The 19994-nt window shown below is 40.0% G+C and overlaps 1 protein-coding gene across 4 annotated transcripts in view; it reads left to right on the forward strand.

Moving 5' to 3' along the window:
• ARHGEF12 (Rho guanine nucleotide exchange factor 12) overlaps positions 1 to 19994 on the forward strand; it is a 185412-nt gene that overhangs the window by 97379 nt on the left and 68039 nt on the right. For all 4 annotated transcript variants that reach the window (XM_075546721.1, XM_075546722.1, XM_075546723.1 and 1 more), the window contains 4 exons: positions 11903 to 12001; positions 12602 to 12651; positions 14969 to 15026; positions 18523 to 18701. In XM_075546721.1, coding sequence (XP_075402836.1) covers positions 11903 to 12001; positions 12602 to 12651; positions 14969 to 15026; positions 18523 to 18701 — 386 coding nt within the window. The remainder of the gene's footprint in view (positions 1 to 11902; positions 12002 to 12601; positions 12652 to 14968; positions 15027 to 18522; positions 18702 to 19994) is intronic.

The following is a 19994-nucleotide window of genomic DNA, read 5'->3' on the forward strand; positions in this document are numbered from 1 at the left end:
TTTTTTTTAATACATTTTATTAGGGGCTCATACAACTCTTATCACAATCCATACATATACATACATCAATTGTATAAAGCACATCCGTACATTCTTTGCCCTAATCATTTTCAAAGGATTTGCTCTCCACTTAAACCCTTTGCATCAGGTCCTCTTCCCGCCCCCCTTGCCGCTCCCCCCTCCCTCATGAGCCCTTGATAATTTATAGATTGTTATTTTGTCATATCTTGCCCTATCCGGAGTCTCCCTTCCCCCCCTTCTCTGCCATCTGTCTCCCAGGGAGGAGGTCACATGTGGATCCTTGTAATCGGTTCCCCCTTTCCAACCCACTCACCCTCTACTCTCCCAGTATCGCCCCTCACACCCCTGGTCCTGAAGGTATCGTTCACCCTGGATTCCCTGTGCCTCCAGGTCCCATATGCACCAGTATACAACCTCTGCCCTATCCAGTCCTGCAAGGTAGAATTCGGATCATGGTAGTTGTGGGGAGGAAGCATCCAGGATCTGGGGGAAAGCTGTGTTCTTCATCGGTACTACATCACACCCTGACTGACTCATCTCCTCTCCTAAACCCCTCTGTGAGGGAATCTCCAGTGACCGACAAATGGGCTTTGGGTCTCCACTCTCCACTTCCCTCTTCATTCACTATGGTGTGTGTGTGTGTATACACACACCATTTTATATATTTTTATATAATATTATATATATATATTTTTGCATGATGCCTTATACCTGGTCCCTTTGGCACCTCGTGATTGCACAGGCTGATGTGTTCTTCCATGTGGGCTTTGTTACTTCTGAGCTAGATGGCTGCTTGTTTATCTTCAAGCCTTTAAGTCCCCAGACACTATCTTTTTTGATAGCCGGGCACCATCAGCTTTCTTCACTACATTTACTTGTTCACCCTCTTTGGCTTCAGCAGTTGTGTCGGGAGGGTGAGCATTGTAGAGTGCCAATTTAATAAAAGAAAGTATTCATGCATTGAGGGAGTGCTTGAGTAGAGGCCAAGGTCCTTCTGCCGCCTTAATACTAAACCTATAAATGTAGACACATAGATCTATTTCCCCATCCTCACATATATATTTGCATGTACATGTCTTTGTCTATACCTCTATAAATGCCCTTTGACTCATAGCTCTTTCCTCCATGTCCCTTGACTTTCCTCCTGCCCTACTACCATGCTCCGTCCCCACCTGGGTTACAGCTATACCTCTTTTTTGCGTAATCTTACCCTTGATCATTCCCTACCAGGCCTGCCACTCCCCCTCACTACCATTTTGGCTCCCATGTTGTTCCCTTGTCCCTGTGTTTGTTAACACCACTTCCTTACCCCCCCACCTCCCCCTATCCCAAGTCCCCCCGGAACTGTCGGTCCCGTTGTTTTTTTTTTCTCCAGATAGTTCATCCAGCCTGTCTTATTTAGACAGACCTGTGGAGACAATAACATGCACGAAAACAAGACAGAGGAAAACAAAGCAACAGTATACAACCAGACAACAAAACAACAACAAGAAACCACTGACAAAGAACAAAACAAAGCACATCAAGAAAGAAAAGCTTGTAGTTAGTTCAAGAAGTGTTTTCCAGTTCAGGCTTGTTTTTATATTGATTTATTTGGTATGACGTTTCTCCCCGGGTAGGAGGACAGCATTCCATGTACCCTTATTTTCCCCTCTGTCCCTTTTGGATGCTGTGGAATGTGTGTGCTTCATTCCACCTTAGGTCTTAGTTGTCACAAAGATTCTAGCTGATAATAATTGTACTGTATTATTGAAATTAAAGCATGTATTTTGAGACTTGTGTGGAGGTTCTAGCAGGGGAGCACAGCAGCTCCTATACCCTTGACCTTCTATTGGGGAAGGTCGTCCTCTTCAACCGAGTGCGCAGCTTTGGGAGAGATACACTTGGAGCCGTGAGGGAGAAAGGGGACACCTGCCTGGCCAGCCGGATCAACTGAATCAACCCTGGCGATCAGTGGGGTGACAGATGTCACAGCTAGATCGCTATCACATCCTAAACCACATATTTTGAAGTGCGGTGTTAGTACTTGAAATAGTCTAGTTTGACTATTTCAGAGCCTATTTAAAAAATATTTTCTGACTTTTTCTTATTCTGGCTTTTCATACCTTATCTCACTGAGTTGTTAATGCTAATTCTCTTTTCTTCTTCAGCTTTTAAAAGGGCATTCCATGTGATCCTTCTTAGGTCCTGATGACTTATTTCTTAACCTCTTGTAGTCTGCCTTTTGAACACCTAACTGTCTTGAAGATAAACATGAGAATTGAAAATCCATGAATTATTTTCTTAGATCTCATCTCCATTCTGAGCCCCATGGCAGGGCTGATGCGCTCCTTTAATGTCTTTAATACTGCCACCCATTTATCTTTCAGCAGAAGAATGACAAGGTTCCCTACTTTGGTAGGTATTTACTGTCTCAGAAACCCACAAGGGCAATTCTACCTTGCCCTACAGGGTTGCCGTTAGCCGGCGTTGATTCGATGACAGTGAATTTGGGTTTTGGTCTTCTTTTTCAACGATTGTGTCTCTTCTTAATTTGCTGGTTTTTCCCTCTTGCTTTAGAAGTGTAGGGATTAGCCAGATTTCTATCCCGGAACTTTCTTCCCATCTTATCTTAGATTTTTAACTGTTTGCTCAGCCGTTTCACTCAGACTGCTGAAAGTTCTCCAAAAAGTCAGATTGACAAATGGGTATTACCCTTCTGTAGAGATCACTCTTCCTTGTGATTTTCCTAAATCCTGTAGCGGCACCTTCACTTAGCCTTCTTTCTTTCCCTAGTAGTCAGCTGTTGGCTAGGGCCTCTTTCACCCTCAAAGGAACCCTGGTGGCAGCATGGGTTACGTGTTAGGCTGCTAACCAAGATCAGCAGTTTGGAGTGAACAGCCGCTGCTCCATGGGAGAAAAATGGGGCTTTCTGCTCCTGTAAAGATTTATAGTTCCAGAAACCCACAGGGACAGTTCTCCCCTGTCCCAGAGGGTGACTGTGAGTCTGAATCGGCTTGATGGCCGTGAGTGAGTCACATTACAACTCCTAACTCAAAGGATTTTGCCATTCTTGCCAGGAACCTCTCAATGGTGTCCCATTTAACGATGTCCCGCAATAAAGTTTAAATAGTTATTATGCTGTGCTGGATTTGGTTTTAAAATTTCCATTTCTGCTTTAATCTCCCATTTGTCCAAATGTATCAGGCGCTCCTGAAAACTGTCATATCCCGAATATGCCTTGGTCTTCTTCCCTTGTGCATGTCATTTCCTTTGTCTTGAAGGACTTCTCTCCTACAACTCCATGTCAGAATCTTGCCCATCCTGCACAGCCTGATTCAAATGCTACCTTTTTCCAGTGCTTGCTTGGTTTTGTTCCACCATGGTTGCTGTTCTGTTTCATGCATGCTTACCTGTGTCTGTATTCACCTTTACGTCTCCCTGAAAGCCTGCCATAGTTGGGGCAACTCAGCAGGTGTTTTGAATGAATTCTGGTTGACACAGTGAATAAAGATAATTGATGAATCGAGATTTTGATTCTTCTCTACTGGATTGTCCTTCCTTTCTTTCTGAAAAATTTTAAGTTGGAAGAAACTATGACTTGGAAAGGCACGTAATTCGTGAGCTAGTAGTCTAAAGGAAGGAAATCAGCACACTTGAAACTCGAGACTTCCTGCTGGCAGCATTGTGCGCTCAGAATCAAGAAGCCTCTTCATCAAAGGATTATCTGAGGTCTTACTCATAAAGCATATATGTCTGGCAGCAGTTTAAAAATGAGCTGTTTTTATGAGGTTGCACATGGTTTTTCTCCCCACCCTTCCCTGCAGCTCATTCTTGAGAAGTGAGATGCAGAGAAGTTTGGTCATGTAGTAAAATCAAAGGTGAAGAGAGAATAATATGCTTTCCCTAAATCTAATGCACATTGGCGGGTTTAGCCTGCTGCTGTACATGTTTAGCGCTCCATTTCCGTTTATTTGCTCTCCAGCAGAGTGGACGTGCCCTTGTCCAGGACTCTGTTGTAGTGAAACTCAAGAGGGCAATTCCCCTCCTTCCTTTGCACTGTTCCTCCCCCCCCCCCTTCAGAGCATTACCTGGACTGCACCTCACTTTTTTTTTAACACTCAAAATCATTGGCAATTATCTATCGAGTAAGAAGCCATTCTTTTATTTTGGTTTAAAATGCCACAATGTTATAACAGCAATAAAGAAATAAACCGTATTGTAATAAAAAGGAAAATTCAGCCACAGCGACTATATATAGGTCATTTTGATAAGATTCCTTTATTTCCCCATGAGCGGAAGCATAATGCCTGCTTACATAGCTTCCAGGAAAATGTCATGATTCTGAAAAAATAGCAACTAAAAGGAAATGTTATTTGTAACCAGAGGAGTTCTTTGAGTAACCAAATGATTTGGGTTGGAATTTAGCAGGGCGCCAAAGATTACTGGGTTGTTCTTCTAAAAGGCTGTCTCTGTTTTGCATAGTGTTCAGGGCTGTGGTTTTGCCTTCTATCAAAAAGTAATCGAAGGTGGATCTTGTGGAATTTCATTTGTGTAGAATAAATTCGAATGCATTTCAGTGCCGCGGGGTAAGTGTTGGGCTGCTAACCACAAGGTCAGCAGTCTGAACTCTGCAGCTGCCTCTTTCTGTCCCGGGAAGAGATTCACAGCTCCAGAAACCCACAGGGAGGTGCAGCTCTGTACTGAAGGGTTGCTCTGGGTGGGAATTGACTCGATGGCAGTGAGGTTTTAGATTCCTGAAGCACCTCCTATATTGTTGGACACTATGGCAAGACACAGGAACACAAAGAAAATAAATATGTTTCTGCCTTCAAGAATCTCATAGTTTGGTACAAAAGAATTACTTACAATAGTAAAGTATACTATTTTACCCACCCTTTTCTGCATTTAAAAAACAAGTAGTTTGGGCAGGAAAAAAATCTTCATGTGCCAAGAACAGTAGGAATGAAGAAGTATTAATGTGACTGAGTTTAAAGGAAATTTAAACGGTAATCATGATCTTATTTCCTAAATATCGTCCTTGCCGATCTCAAACCAAGTGCCTAGACATACCATATTATCTCGTGTATAAGCCGAGTTTTTCGGCACAAACAATGTGCTGAAAAACTGGGGTTCGGCTTATACATGGGTCAGTGGTACCCCAGCGAGGTGTAACATCTCGTGGGTGATTGCCATTCCTCTGCTGTTTATTCAAAGCCCCGCTGACATTGCAGGGATTTGAATGTGTGTTTACTCACATCTAACCAATCAGAGCGGTCCTATGACGTGGACAGCTCTAATTCGCAGAAGCACCCTTAGTGATTCACTTATGCTGGCAGCTGAACTGGTAAGGATGTGTCTGTGGCTGTACTCCGTCTCTCCCCTCTGGTCTCTGTGTTAATTCACATCCTGCATTTCCCACCCTAGGCTTATACTTGAGTGAATCAGTTTTTCTGGTTTCCCAGGTAATAATTAGGTACCAAGGCTTATACTCGGGTTGGCTTATATTCGAGTATATATGGTAATATCAAAGTGATTATGTGAGCTTATAAGGAGAAAAACAACCTGTCTGTATGATGATTATGAAGACTCATCTTTATTGCAGACAATAAAATTCAGCCCCTCCCCCACATACACACAAATCATGGATGATGTGTAGTTATGTAAACCATGAAAGTAAAAATACAGAGGGCTGTTGTATGGGTGAAATTAAGAGTTAGCACTCCAAGTTGCTCATCCTTCTTTTATAACATAGAGGGCTTATTATCTGTGCCATCCCCAGTGTGATTCTTAGATATGGCCCTTGTTTCTGTGTCTACTCTGTTGTTCCTTGTCAAGTTTTGAGTTTCTTGAGAGCCAAGGCCTCTAGTAGTTTTGCACTCCTCACAGCACCTACAGCAGGCAGCATGCTAAACAACCAGTCAACAATCAGTCATTACAGACTTGCTGAAACAAAGGTAAAAAAAGACATTTCAAAGATTCCGTCCTTGTGGCCAGCGTGCAGTTGTTAACTGCCATTAAGTTAGCCACCCCAGACACCACATGCACCACTGATCACAGGATGGGACTGTTGTCACTATAATGCTTGCGTGGCCAGTTTTGTGAAGTGGATTGTTAGATCTTTCTTCCTAATCTGTCTTAGTCTAGAAATCCCACTGAGACCTTGTCCGCAGCATGGCAACACACAGACCTCCACTGACAGATAGGAAGGTGGAGGCAGGACATGAGATACATTGGCTAGGAATTGAGCCCTGCTCTTCCCCACTGAAGATGAAAATTTTACTAATCCATTATTGTTCTCAAGACAGTGGAATTCACCCTAAGGGGTGAGATTTATCCTCTGTAGTATGTTAAAATAGCTTCTTGGTATACAGTGAGTATATACCAGTTTCTCACGAGAGCAAGGACAACCATTTTGAGTTTTGAATGGGAAGGTACAAAACAGATGGGAGTATTTGAGAAGCTGGATTTCTAAATTCTGAATGTTAGGACAGCTTCCCAAACCCACTCACTGCCACCGATTCGATTCTGACTCATGGCAGCTCTGAAGGTCGGGATAAAACTGCCCCTGTGGGTTTCCGAGATGCTTGATTATTAATGGGAATAGAAAGCCTCCTATTTCTCCTGGTGGATTTGAACTTCTGACTTTGCAGTTAGCAGCCACTATGCCACCAGGTCTTCTGGTAGGACTACTTAGTTCGGAGTTAATTTTTATCCCAAACCTAAATTTAGGCAGATAGTAGATTCAAAGGACAGAATAGCATCATTCATTTGATTTCCATAGGTTCTGAATTGGCTGTATGTGTGAAGTCTTTTTCTTTTTTTTTTTTTGATACTATTCCAGCCATTCTTCTATGCTAAAGCACACCTGATTCTCAGAGCCTCAGGTAGACAGATAATGGATAACACAGTGGGGCTGATCATGCATGAAGTTCTGTTCCCTTCCCTCTTTATCCTTTTTTTTTTCCATCTCCTTTTGACGTAGAATTAAAAGGAAGGTGCTGGACTGAAACCATTGTGAATTGGAGAAAACAGGTTTGTACTGTTCTAAGGTAGTCCAACTACATTTCCTCAATCCTTAGAAGTCTGCTCAGAGTCCCTGTGGACTTGACTGTGTGGTGGTTAATGGTACTTTGTATTCTCCTTCCATCACCACCTTTACCAAGCCTTTCTAGACTCCACTGCTTTTCAGATTTTAATGAATTCTTCAGCAGTGTTGTTTTTACTTCCGTCCATGTGCTGGGATGTACACCAGGTTCCAGAATAAAACTGTAAATGGGCTACAGCCCTGCCTCCATGGAGCACAGAATCTACAGAGAGGATCGGAACAAACATGAGCCCGTGTCCAGACGAAAGACATGAAGGCAGGCTGCAAACTCAGGAAAAGCTTCAAGAGGAGATAACTCATAGCCAGCTGCCTTTTTATTCTCTCCCATCTTCTAAAACTAGCTGGATCCCACAAAGCCCTTTCCTGTAATATTTCCTTTCTTTCTTCCCCAGCCGCCATTAATTTGTCTGTCTGTTAAAACAAAGCTTGGACAAAGGCACAAATGAGAATTGATTCCCTGAAGGGAGTATTTGCATTTGACAAGAGGAGTTTATTAACCCAAAAGTATTTTTAGTGGATGGCGTGGATGAATGAGTAATGTACTTCTGAACAGGAAATTCCAACAGCTGTTCCACACCCCCACCCACCTCCCACCCTGCGCCTCCAAATACTAACCTAACATTTATGAGCACTTTGTCAGACTTTAAATTATATATTAATATATAATTCAAGGAAAATGTACTATCCCTTCTCTTCATATTGTACCCCTCTTCCATTCAAGAACCAGAAAAGGTCTTCAACCCAGTGACTTTACCATCGCAACCCATTGATATTATAAACCTTTTAGTTAATTGATTTTCCACCCCACGTGAGGTTGGCTTAGAGAGCTTTATATATTATCAAAAACTCAAAAAATAAAATCACTGCTATCAAGTTGATTTTGACTCTTCACGACCTTATAGCACAGGGTGGAACTGCCCCCTTGGGTTTCCAAGACTCTCACTCTTTCTGTGACTAGAAAGACTCCTCTTTCTCCCCTGGGGCAGCTGGTGGTCTCGAACTGCCAATCATGTGGTTAGCAGTCCACCGTGTAACCCACTGGGCCACCAGCGATCATAAGTACAGGTGTATGCATATATGTCTTGAATATTATAATTTGCATGTTTTTTATTGTAAAGTTACACATCTAATTTAGTCTGAAAGCTTAGGAAAATGTAGAGAAGGTCATGAGATATTTATATTTACAACAGGGAGCATGAATCTAGAAATATTCTTGTAAAAACACTTCTGTGGATTCATATCTTTATCTTAATTATGTGCTTGAAATTTATAAAGAATGCTTTTTTTATTCATCTTACTTTATTTATGATTCGTCCTAATTACCTAAAGGAAGCTACATTAAACAAACACTGAAAATGGTTGAAAGCTTTCCTCTGTCCTCATTACAATGTATTTTGAACTCAAGTACTATTTAGTATTTAGCAGACTATAAAATTGAAACGAACTACTTTAAGTATATATTTAAAATAAACTGTATTGATACAATTTACATAAGAATAAGAATACTCATTCGGAGTATACTTTTTGACGAGTTCTGACACATGAATGCCACTGTGGAGCTACTACTAGAATCAAGGTATAGAACATTCCCATCACCCCTAGTGTTTCCCCCCCCAACTCCTAGACAACCTGTAATCTGTTTTTCAAAAAATATTTCAATTTATTAATTGTTGAGACTCTGTAAAGCAGAACATGCACCAATTTAACAGTTTCTGCATGTACAACTCAGAGACACGGATTATATTCTTCAAGTGCGTCCTCCTCCTCACCTCCTTGTACAAGCTGTTCTTTCCCCATCAACACCAAACTCACTGCCCCCAAGTTTCCTTGCTCATCTTTGACATTCCTGCTCTCTCTTTGATCTGGTTTAGATAGGTCTTTAAAAAGCACAGTATAGGAATCAGACAATCTTTACTAGTTAAGCTACATCATTGCTTGGTTTTAAGAAGCCTTCAAGGGGTTTAAAAATTTTAAATTAATGTTTAAATATTATCTCAGGACAATAGTTTCTGGAGCTCCCCTACCCTCTCTGCCTCCACAGAAAATGGATCCCATGAGAATTTTAAATTGTGTTCTACATTTCCCATCTTTTGACCATTGTTCTTCTGTAGAATTGTTCATCAAAATTTTCAATAGTGGTAAGTTTGAACCGCTGAATTTGCCTTTTCTTATCCATTTACCTCTTAGTGAAGATTTACTTATTTCCTGTTGAGACTCTTATGAACACAATTACTGTGAAGATTTGCATGGCAGTCTTTTGTGGACATGAGTTTTTAATTTTCTTAGGAATTCAATTGTTGAGTCATGTAAGTGTATACTTAGCTTTGTTTTTGTTCATTTTAAACATTTTATTGTAAATTGGATGAAGGTTTCGAGAGCAGGTCATCAGTTTTCCATTCAATAATTGATTCCCATTTGATTCTTCTCCTTCATTGCTGTTCCTTCAGTGTAGCACCATTTAGCCAATTTTCCCTGTGTTCATTTCCATTTCCGTGTATGCTTACCTTTATAGGAAACTTACAAATATTTTCTACTGTTTTACACTCCCACCAGCAATGTATGGAATTTCAACTGTTCCACATACTTGCCAACCCTTGGCATTATCAGTCTTTCTAATTTTAGCCATTCCCATTGTGTGATGTATAGTGGTATTTTTTTTCCTTCCATTTTATTTGCATTTGGGTGTTGAGCCTCTTACCCTGTGCTCAATGACCGTGAATGTAGGCTTATCTTTCTTTGTGATGTCGTCATTAAAATCTTTTGCTCATTTTGAAATTTGCCTTCTAATTTATAATTATAATCTGGATAAAAGCTTTTTATCAGATATTTTGTATTGTGAATATTTTCTTTGCAGCCTGTAGTTTGCATTTTCATTTTCTTTTTAGTGTCTTCAGAGGAGCAATTTTGTGATACTTTGAAATCTAAGTGGTCAGTTTTTCTTTTATATTAGGTACATTTTATGTGCTAAGAGATCTTTGTCTATTCTCAGGTCATAACAGTTTTCTCCTATGTTTATTTCTACAGAGTTTTAGGTTTTCTGTTTAGGCCCATGCTCATTTTTAAGTTAAATTTTGTACACACACACACACACACACACACACTCTCACACACACGGGCTTCAAAAGGTTCATGGAAACATTCCACTGTCTTTTAAGCCCATTTTTCTATGAGCTTTTTGAAGCCTCCTTGTATGTATACATTGTAACAGATAATCATAAATAGAAATGTTAATATATCATTTGGTTTTCACATTAGTCTTTTAAAAGAACATGATTTTTTTATGTAAAAGTCTTTATTTTGAAGAGTTTTTTTCTAATCATCTTGTACTTATGCTATTTTACATGTTTTGACCCATAGATTTTTTTTTTTTGAGAAGACACTTAGATTCTGCAAAGCTGACCCTATACATTGAGTGTCTGGCTAGCGCAGGGCTCAGGAGCTTCAGAGGATCTGTGATAAAGCCGCGGGGGGGCACTGCTCTGTGCGCTAGAAGGGATGCCCCTGTTCTTTGGCTCGAGTCCTGTTTCTCTTGCCTTGCCAGCTTTCAGTGGCTGTTTAAGAAGACAAACAAACTCTCCTCCAGGAGTCAGGCACCTAAGTATATGAAAAAGATGAAAGTCATGGTTGAGTCCATGGGCTATCTTCCCTACCTTTTCCTCCTTTCTTTTTATGTTCTGTACAAGCTAGACCCTTTCCTCCCTCTGAGCGTTTCCTGTGCCCTCCGCGTCTAGGAAGAAGAGCTGCACTGCAAGCCCTCTGCGAACATCTCTTTTTGTTTGGTGGTCTGTCTTTCTGAGTGATTTCTTGAGTGGGAACCCAGAATTTATTGTGGGATGCTCTGGCCTAATATCTAACAATGGTCTTTATTTTTTTAATCTATAAAACTGAATTTTTATTAATCTATACATTTAACATTGGTAATACCATTTAGCTTTATAACTTTTTCGATATGTACTTTTATCTCAATAAATTAAAATAATAAAATAAACTTAATGATCGGATTCCCTATAAGATTCCAAGGTGAACAATAAGGGTTTGAGCCCTTGGTATCAGCTCATTTCCCCCCTCTCCCACCCTTCCTCCTTTGTGAATCCTTGATAATTTATATATTTTTTCATGTCTTAACACTGACCACTATCTCCCTTCACCCACTTTTCTATTGTCCATCCTCCTGGGAAGGGTACCCTCCTGGTATCGCTATGCTCATTATTGGTCCTGAGGGGTTTACCTGTCCTGGATTTCTTGTGTTCCCAGTGTACAAGCTCTGGTCTAGCCGGATTTGTAAGGTAGAATTGGGGTCATGGTAGTGGTGGAGAGGAAGCATTAAAGAACTAGAGGAAAGTTGTGTGTTTCAGTGGTGCTGTACACCCTGACTGGCTCGTCTCCTCCTTGTCACCCTTCTGTCAGAGGATGCTAACAGTGTTCTTTGCCAAACTGTTAATCATGAGTTAGAGCACTCAAAACAGCTGAAGAGGGGAGGATTCTGTGTTGCAGACAAATAAGAAAGATGTGAATGGGCCTTTCTTCTAATTGTGTCACCTCCCAGACCCCATCCTTTCCATATTGCCGGAGCAGTTTTGATCTTGGAGTACTTCTAATCCATATCTACCGTGAGGAACCGATATGTGTGGCTCTTTGTGATGCTCTCTGTGTTTGGTATATGGGGTACCACTTATGTTTGTTTGTATATGGATTTCATTTGCTACCTTGTGCTTCACACAGAATGCAGTACATGACTACTGTGTAATGTCTTTTTCTTCCTGTTTTCTCTCTCTGCCCGTGGCTCTTGTGCAGGTCTTGTGCAGCGCTGTGTGATTATCCAGAAGGATGACAATGGATTTGGGCTGACGGTCAGTGGAGACAATCCAGTCTTCGTACAGTCTGTAAAAGAAGGCAAGGCGTTTTCACAGTTTATCTTCGAGCAATCTGTGAGAATAGAAAGGCTTAAATAATGTCTATTTCTTGCTTTGGTTTTTGGAATAGAATAATTATAGAGATGGCAAATCATGTGGCTTTTGTGCCAGGTTTGTCTTTGACAAATCATATACTTTGGTCATGATGATACTTCATACATTGTCATTCAATTATTTAGAACATAAAAACAAGGTTTTAGCATCTAGAACTTCATTTCTTCATGATACCAGCAATATTCTGGTAGCTAACGATGAAAGAGGTGGTTGTAAGTTCAGAGATATTAATTCATTTTCCCAAACAGCACTAATAGTGTCTTTTGCGCTGCCGGTATGTTGAGCACCTCCGTGGATTGGATGTGATGACTCATGGTGGTGATTTTTTATCCATGTTTCACAGCTGTTCTGGCTGAGAGTACAAACACAGCCAGTTTTAGGTCATGTAGCTAGTAAGTGAGAAAGGCAAGATTTGAACCCATAAGGCAAGCTTTGCAGCCCATATTTTTAGTCACTGTCTTTCTCTCAAGAAAATTACCAGTGAATACACATGGATTACGTGTTAAGTAAGTGATTTGTCTTCTAGATGGAGCAGCCATGCGGGCTGGAGTTCAGACAGGTGATCGAATCATCAAGGTAAGGGCTGTTGGGGAATTGATGATAAGATTACAAACTCATGTCATTAGCCAGATTGTTTCTGGCAAAGTTTTTTCAAAAGAAACTTAAACTAAACAACACATACCTATGATGGATCTATTGACTCTAAATACTTATTTATTCCATATTAATGTCTGCCTTTACTGAAGCACATAGTAAAGGGTTTGAATAGATGGAATCATGCATCTTCCATGGCAAAAGAATAACTCACTGTTGTAAAGTCACCATTTCATTCCAATATAACTTGTTAGTAAGGAATTGCCATCCAATGTTGGAGAGGTATGTTGTTACTTTTTAAGCTATATTATTCTTCCAGGTGATCTTTACAAAAGCGTGACAATAAGTAGCTGAAGGAAATAATGTGTTTTATATGGAATACCACATAAAATTGTTGGTATATGGAATACCACTTATAGTATGTTTGTATGTGGATTTCTACACTATACACTTGTATGTATGAGGGGAGGAGATGTGGGTTAATTTAAAACATAGCATTTTGGTCTAGGTGTAGCTCCACCAGTGAAGTAACAGGCCAGGAAGAGGCCTTGCACTTGAGTTTAATCGGCAAAGAATTCAGTTATTTCTTTGAATCTGTGGACAAACTCCACTACTTAAAATCAAATCACTGTATAGGAAAGAACACCATGAATATACTTTACAGACCAAAAAAAGGGAAAAAAAAGGATCTGGGGAAAATATGTAAGACTTCTATGAATAAGCCAAAAAGTATTGGTATTCACGCTCCATTTCATACATACACAGTTTATTCCACAGAAAACGTGTCTGCTGCATCTCTGCAGTCAGTGCTCTCAGCAGAGTGCCCCTCGCAGTGTTGTTAGGGCGCCTTCACAATACAGTCCAGCCAGACCAGTGCCTCCCAAGGGCGTCAGCTCACAAGCTTATGGTGACTAGGTTTGTTGTTGTTGTTAATTCCAAAGTGGTGATTTTGATAGAATTTCTTGAAGGACACCGGATGGTCATGGAGGTTCGTTATGAAAAGTTCTAAGAACATTGGAAATTATCTTACTGAGACAGGCCAGGAAAGCCACACTGAGGAATTTTGCCATCATGACAGTGAATCTGCTCATTCTCTGAGGGTGCCCAGAGCTGTCCTGTGAGAAATCGAGAATCATACCCTCTTCACCCACAGCCCTGATCTTGCCCCATCAGCCTTGTGTTTGTTCCAGAACCCAAAGGACTTGAGTCTTTTGAAGTTGTCAAAACTTGTTTCCATGGGGTGTGGATTAAGAGTTCACTATTATCTGGGGAAGAAGGGTTAGAGAGATACAATGTAGACTTCTATGGAGGATGTATCAAGAAACAATAGCTTCAGACATTGATATTACATTTTAAAAGGTTTCCCTGATGTTGTAGCAATATTTCTTATCTTCACATTATATATCTTTACTATGTAAAGAGCACTTTATAAGTTAGTAACAAAAGAATTAAAATTTTAATAGGAAAATTTTATAGCATTAAGCAATTCCTCAAAGTACCGTATATACTCGTGTATAAGCTGTTTCCCAGCACATTATAATGCCATTTTTGTGGTATAATTAGGTGCCTCGGCTGATATTTGGGTTCTCCTATACTCAGGTACATACGGTAATCAAAATAGATGACTTTGGGGAATTGTAAGTAAAGGGTTTGAATAAATGGAATCATGTATCTTCCAAAGCTATTTACATCCCTGGTCTGTGGTTAGAGGGGATTTATCAGAGGCTTAATCCACATGTATTTCCTCTTCATTTTATTTTCAAACTGAAACAACTTTGAAATGTCTCAAAAGGGAGATCAAATGATACTACATTTTAACTTAACTACATCTGCCATAAGTGATTTTACAATGATTTGTCTGATTTAGTGTAGATTTGGTAGTCTGCCTAAAAAAGTAATTGACTTTTTAAAGATTAGGCCATAATTAAAAAACCAAAAGTAAATTGAGTATTTTTGTGTTAATATTGCTTGATAATTTATCTTTTAACATGTATTATGATTTTTACTAATCAGTAAATTGATACTTTAAACCAAAGAAATCTTTGATATTTGCAAGAGTCCTTAACTGTGATGATTTACAAATATGTTGCTTGGTATGTTTTGTTACTTGTCATGTTGAATAAGTTATAATGCCTCTTAAGCCACGGCCTTGTGTTAGATTTACATTAATTTGTAAAAGTGAATATTCAGCCATGCTCTGTGTGTACGCTTACATACAAACCTCTGCATGCACATGCACATCAGCCCATCTCTTGAGAGAAGGTATCTGACATACACACTTTTCTTTTTTTTCTTTCAGGTGAATGGAACTCTGGTGACTCATTCAAACCATTTGGAGGTGGTGAAGCTAATCAAATGTAAGAATAGCAGAGAATACTATTCCCGATTCTAATTGTTTTCTGAAACCCTGAAAGCAAACATCATCAAACCTTTTTAAAAATTGTTTATAGTGAGAGAGGAACTTGTTTAGACCTGTGCGCCATCTGGCTGACCGCTGAGGAGCCCTTTTGGCACAGTGCTGAAAGCACTCGGCAACTAACAGAGGGTTAGCAGTTTGAGCCCATCAGTCATTGCAGAGGAGAAAGATAGGAGGATGCACATATCTACAAAAGCAGTCTGTGCATTGTACTTAGCTCGCTGTCGAGTCCTGCATTCGTGGAAACTCATGTGAATATTTTTGACTTGCAAACAAGTATCTTTTGATATACATGGGGGCTTTAAAGAGTTCGTGGAGAAGTGGAATGTCCCCACGAACTTTTGAAACTCTCTCATACGTAGTTAGAGGACTGTTGTCTCTCTTAGCAATATTGAAATCCTGTATATAAGTCACCGGAGAGGGAGGAAGTTATGAAATCAGCTGCCAGGGTTTGATGAACTGAAATGAAGCTTTAAGAAAATCATTGGACATAATCACTTTCCCTCAGACAAGTCAATGATTAAATAGCCAGAGAATCTCCTGGCTCAGAGTTCAAATAGGATAGACTTCTTTGATGCCAAGCAGAATCACTGCTACTCTATTTAATCTTTTTCTTGGAGTGAACTTTTTTTTGCTTTTCTACTACTTTTTAAAAAATATATCATTTAAAGCCAGGGGTCCTCAAACTTTTTAAACAGGGGCCAGTTCACTGGCCCTCAGACCTGTTGGAGGGCCGGACTATAGTTTTTTTAAAAAAACTATGAACAATTTCCTATGCATGCTGCACATATCTTTTTTTGAAGTAAAAAAACAAACAGCAAAAAACCCGGCGGCCAGATAAATGTCCCCGGCGGGCCACATGTGGCCAGTGAGCCGTAGTTTGAGGCCCCTTGATTTTAAAAGTTCTTAAATGAGGACTCTTACAGCGGCCATCCATCCATCCATCTATCCATCCTTCCATCCATCCATCCATCCATCCATCCATCCATCCATCCATCCATCCATTGTGTCAAGTATATTTGTACATAATGTTGCCATCATCATTTTAAAAGCATTTTCTTTCTACTTGAGCCCTTGGTATCTGTTCCTCTTTTTCACCCTCCCTCCCTCACCCTCGTGAACTCTTGATAAATTATAATTAATTATTATTTGCATATCTTAATACCATCCATTGTCTCCCTTCATCCACATTTCTGTTGTTGCACATCCTCCCCTGCACACCCCCCTTCCACCCCAGGATGGGCAGGTTATACGTTGATCATTGCATCATTTCCCCTTTCTCCCTCTTTGAGTAAGTGAACATCTTTAGAATAAACTCAATGAACTCCATTCTTTCTTGGCCTCCTTATTTCCCAGTTAATCTATACCATTCATCGCCATTAAGTCAACTCTGACTTACAGCAGCCCTAAGCCAGGCTGGATTCCTCTCCCTTTTCATCAGAGTACCAGTTCTCTACAGGACCACTTGGATCATATCTTTAACAATTGGTAAATTTTTTTATAAAATGTGATGATCAAAATTAGATCTTCATATTTAGATAAATTTGATTATTCAAATTTTGAGATTTTGAGAATAGGGTTTTGAGATTACGGTTTATGCATTTTTATGTGCTATACAAATATGATCTGTGGTCATGGAAATGATAAATATATGTCTGATGTCTAACCACTACAGAATATAAAAATGAGATTAGTCTTGTAGTTTTCGGAGGTGTATTAGCTCTTGAATATATATTTTATGTAAAAAAAAAAGTAAATCTGTGAACCTCATCTTTCACAGCTCTGAGACCAGATGAACTAGATAGTACTCAGCCACCATGGCTCACCACTCTGAAAGGGACTCCAGTAGAGGTACTTGCATAGGAAAATGTGGAACAATATGCCAAATCATCACAGACTTGACTTAGTTGACAGATTCTGGAAAAGCCTGTGACTATGGACCTTAGCCCCTTTCCAGATCTGAAACTGTATGAACGTCCTTGGGTCAAGTTTTAACCAAAGAGTAGACAGGTCTAGAAAGTAAGCAGTAATACCAGAGAGGTATGCACTCCTTAGAACAGTCCAACACATGAGATGAAAAGGTCAGCATTTGTGATGGGATAGCCTCGGGAGGGAGGAAATTGCAAACACGGAGGAAGTTGGAGAGGTGCCATTACATTGTGGAGAATGCAATCAGGGTCATAAAACAAAATGTACACGAATAAACTTTCACCCAAATCACAATGAAAAGTTAAGAGATTAAATCCTAGGTCTTATGCAATTGCTTTTCTTTGTCCTCAGCAGCCAGAGCCTAAGTAAAAACTTTGATGTTAAGCATTAAAACAATTGCGTAGCCAAAATCAGTTATAAATTTGACATGTCTTAAAGCCTATGGACTATACTGACAGCATAATTCCTTCATGTCTGCACTGCAGTTTAATGCTCATTTTACAAATAATAAAAGTGATTTCCGCTCAGAACAGTTTAGAAAGTGTTGAGGGGAGGAAGAGCTGGGAAGCCAGAGGAAACACGCACAGGCCCAGCGAGCAAGGAATGACACAGGACTTGCGTCAGTGGAAGTTAAGACTGGGCACTGTCAACACAGAGCATTTGGGACTGTTCAGCGTAACAGTTTTCAGGACCTCAGTACACTGAAATGATGAATGGTTATGGTATTGACTTTGAGTGTATAGAAGGGTTAAATTGGTCGTGAAATATATTTATTAGTTCTATCCATTAAGCAAAACACTTTCCTCATGTAACGATCCTTTCTAGAAAAGTCATTGATTTGGAGCACCTCGTTTCTTGTGGGGACTGGTTATATAATGTATGTCTACTGTTGAATCTTTCTGATGATGAATTTTGCTTTCTAGAATTCCCCCCCCCCCATGTAATATGTCTAATGAGTTTACCTCCTATGTCCTGCAAGTCAAAGACATTCAAATTAAGTTTATTGTATTCTTCCCCTTTTTGTGGTATCATGATATCATTTTCCTTTTGTAAAGTTAATTTAAAGTTGCACCATTATGTACCAGAAATATTAGTGAAATCTGCCTACTTAGTTGCATCTTAAAATATGACAATTTAATTTTTACATTTAAAAATCAACTGAGCGTAGCCAGTCGTGGGAGGCTAATATTAAATCACTCTTCTTAAAGTCAAAAAGAAAAAAGTCCTTAGGGTTTTAATTTTGTTGTTGCTATTTCTTTTACCACAATCCCTGTTTTAGCTGCACTAATTGGCTCTTTGTAAACGGGGGGAAAATATTTTTCCCTAGGTTTTTATGGCAGCCAATAAAGAAATGGCTATTTTTTCCTTTTTTTTCTGTAGAGAAATAGTTAGCAACTTCTGGGACTTTCTCACCTACCTGAATAAAGATCATGTCGTGAAATAATATGAAAAGTTGGTTGACATGGTGCTTTTTCTCTTCCCACCGTTTCCCATCTCTCCTCCTCAAGCTGGTTCCTATGTAGCTCTCACAGTGCAGGGACGCCCGCCTGGGTCGCCCCAGATTCCACTAGCTGACCCTGAAGTAGAGCCATCCGTCGTTGGACATATGTCTCCTCTCATGACGTCCCCTCATTCTCCCGGAGCATCTGGGAATATGGAGAGGATCACTAGCCCTGTGCTTGTGGGGGTAAGAGTTAGAATACTTCTTATACATCTTCAGTTGAATAGTCATGTCTTTGCTCTCTATGCATTTTGAAGTATTGGGTTGGCAAACTAATTTATGTTCAAGATCCAAGAAAATAATTTTTCATAAAAATATCCATAGTGTTTTAGAATGATTCTGTAGAGTGTTATGTAGAGATAGTAAATTTAGCATCAAACAAAAACACTCACTGCCATTGAGTCATTACTGACTTATAGCAACCCCCTGGGGGTTTCCTGAGATGGTAACTCTTTAAGAGAGTAGAAAGCCCAGTCTTTGCCCCTTGGAGCTCCTGGGCATTTCAAACTGCCGACCATGCACATCTCAGCCCAACTTGGAACCACTGCACTACCAGGGCTCCTAGATTTAACTTAACAGATATTAAATCAGTGTCATATACAGAACAGTGTGCCAGCCATGAGAATATGATTAGCATATCTTAGGTTCATTCACTAAGGCAGGCGTCCTCAAACTACAGCCCGCGGGCCACATGCGGCCCACCAAGGACAGTTACCCGGCCCGCCTGGTGTTTTTGCCCCGTTTGTTTTTTTTACTTCAAAATAAGATATGTACAGTTTGCATAGGAATTTGTTTATAGTTTTGTTTTTGTTTTTAACTGTAGTCCGGCCCTCCAACGGGTTTGAGGGACAGTGAAGTAACTGGCCCCCTGTTTAAAAAGTGCGAGGACCCCTGCAATGAAGTCTTAGAGTATAGGCTCAGAGGACAAGGACTTTCTGTGACTTTTATGTACTTTTTGTCCTCTGTGCTTAGACTGTGGCTTGATGTATATGGTGGGTGTTTAATAAACTTCTCTTGATTTGGATTGAATTAAGAGTGTCTTAAGGCAGAATCGAGATCTCCTTAAGGGGGAATGTATTAAGTTCTATGAGGAAGAGGTAGATGAATGTTTATTTGAGATGAAGAAGGACTCGTATTTGAATTGAACCTTGGCAAACAGGTGATATTTATGAGGTAGAGGTGAGAGTAAGGCCAGCCAGGTAGACAGAGGAAACTACGGTGATGATCTAGGGAAGCATCAAGTATTTCGGGGTGTAATTAGTGCCCAGTGAGGATGTGTGTCAAGGGAAATGCTCTTGAATTAAGTAGCTTGGCTAGTGATTTTGAAAATCATCTGTCTGTCACTGGATTGGCAGTCAGAACCCATGACATGTTTTTGAGCGAGAGTGATGTGATGATGACGTGGTGTTAGGAAGACGCCTTTGATAAAGAGACAATGAGCCTTGAGTTAGAAGGGGAGTACATAAGACTGTATTTCAT

The sequence above is a fragment of the Tenrec ecaudatus genome, chromosome 4 (genome assembly GCF_050624435.1).
Source record: "Tenrec ecaudatus isolate mTenEca1 chromosome 4, mTenEca1.hap1, whole genome shotgun sequence".
Classification (NCBI taxonomy): Eukaryota; Metazoa; Chordata; class Mammalia; order Afrosoricida; family Tenrecidae; genus Tenrec; species Tenrec ecaudatus.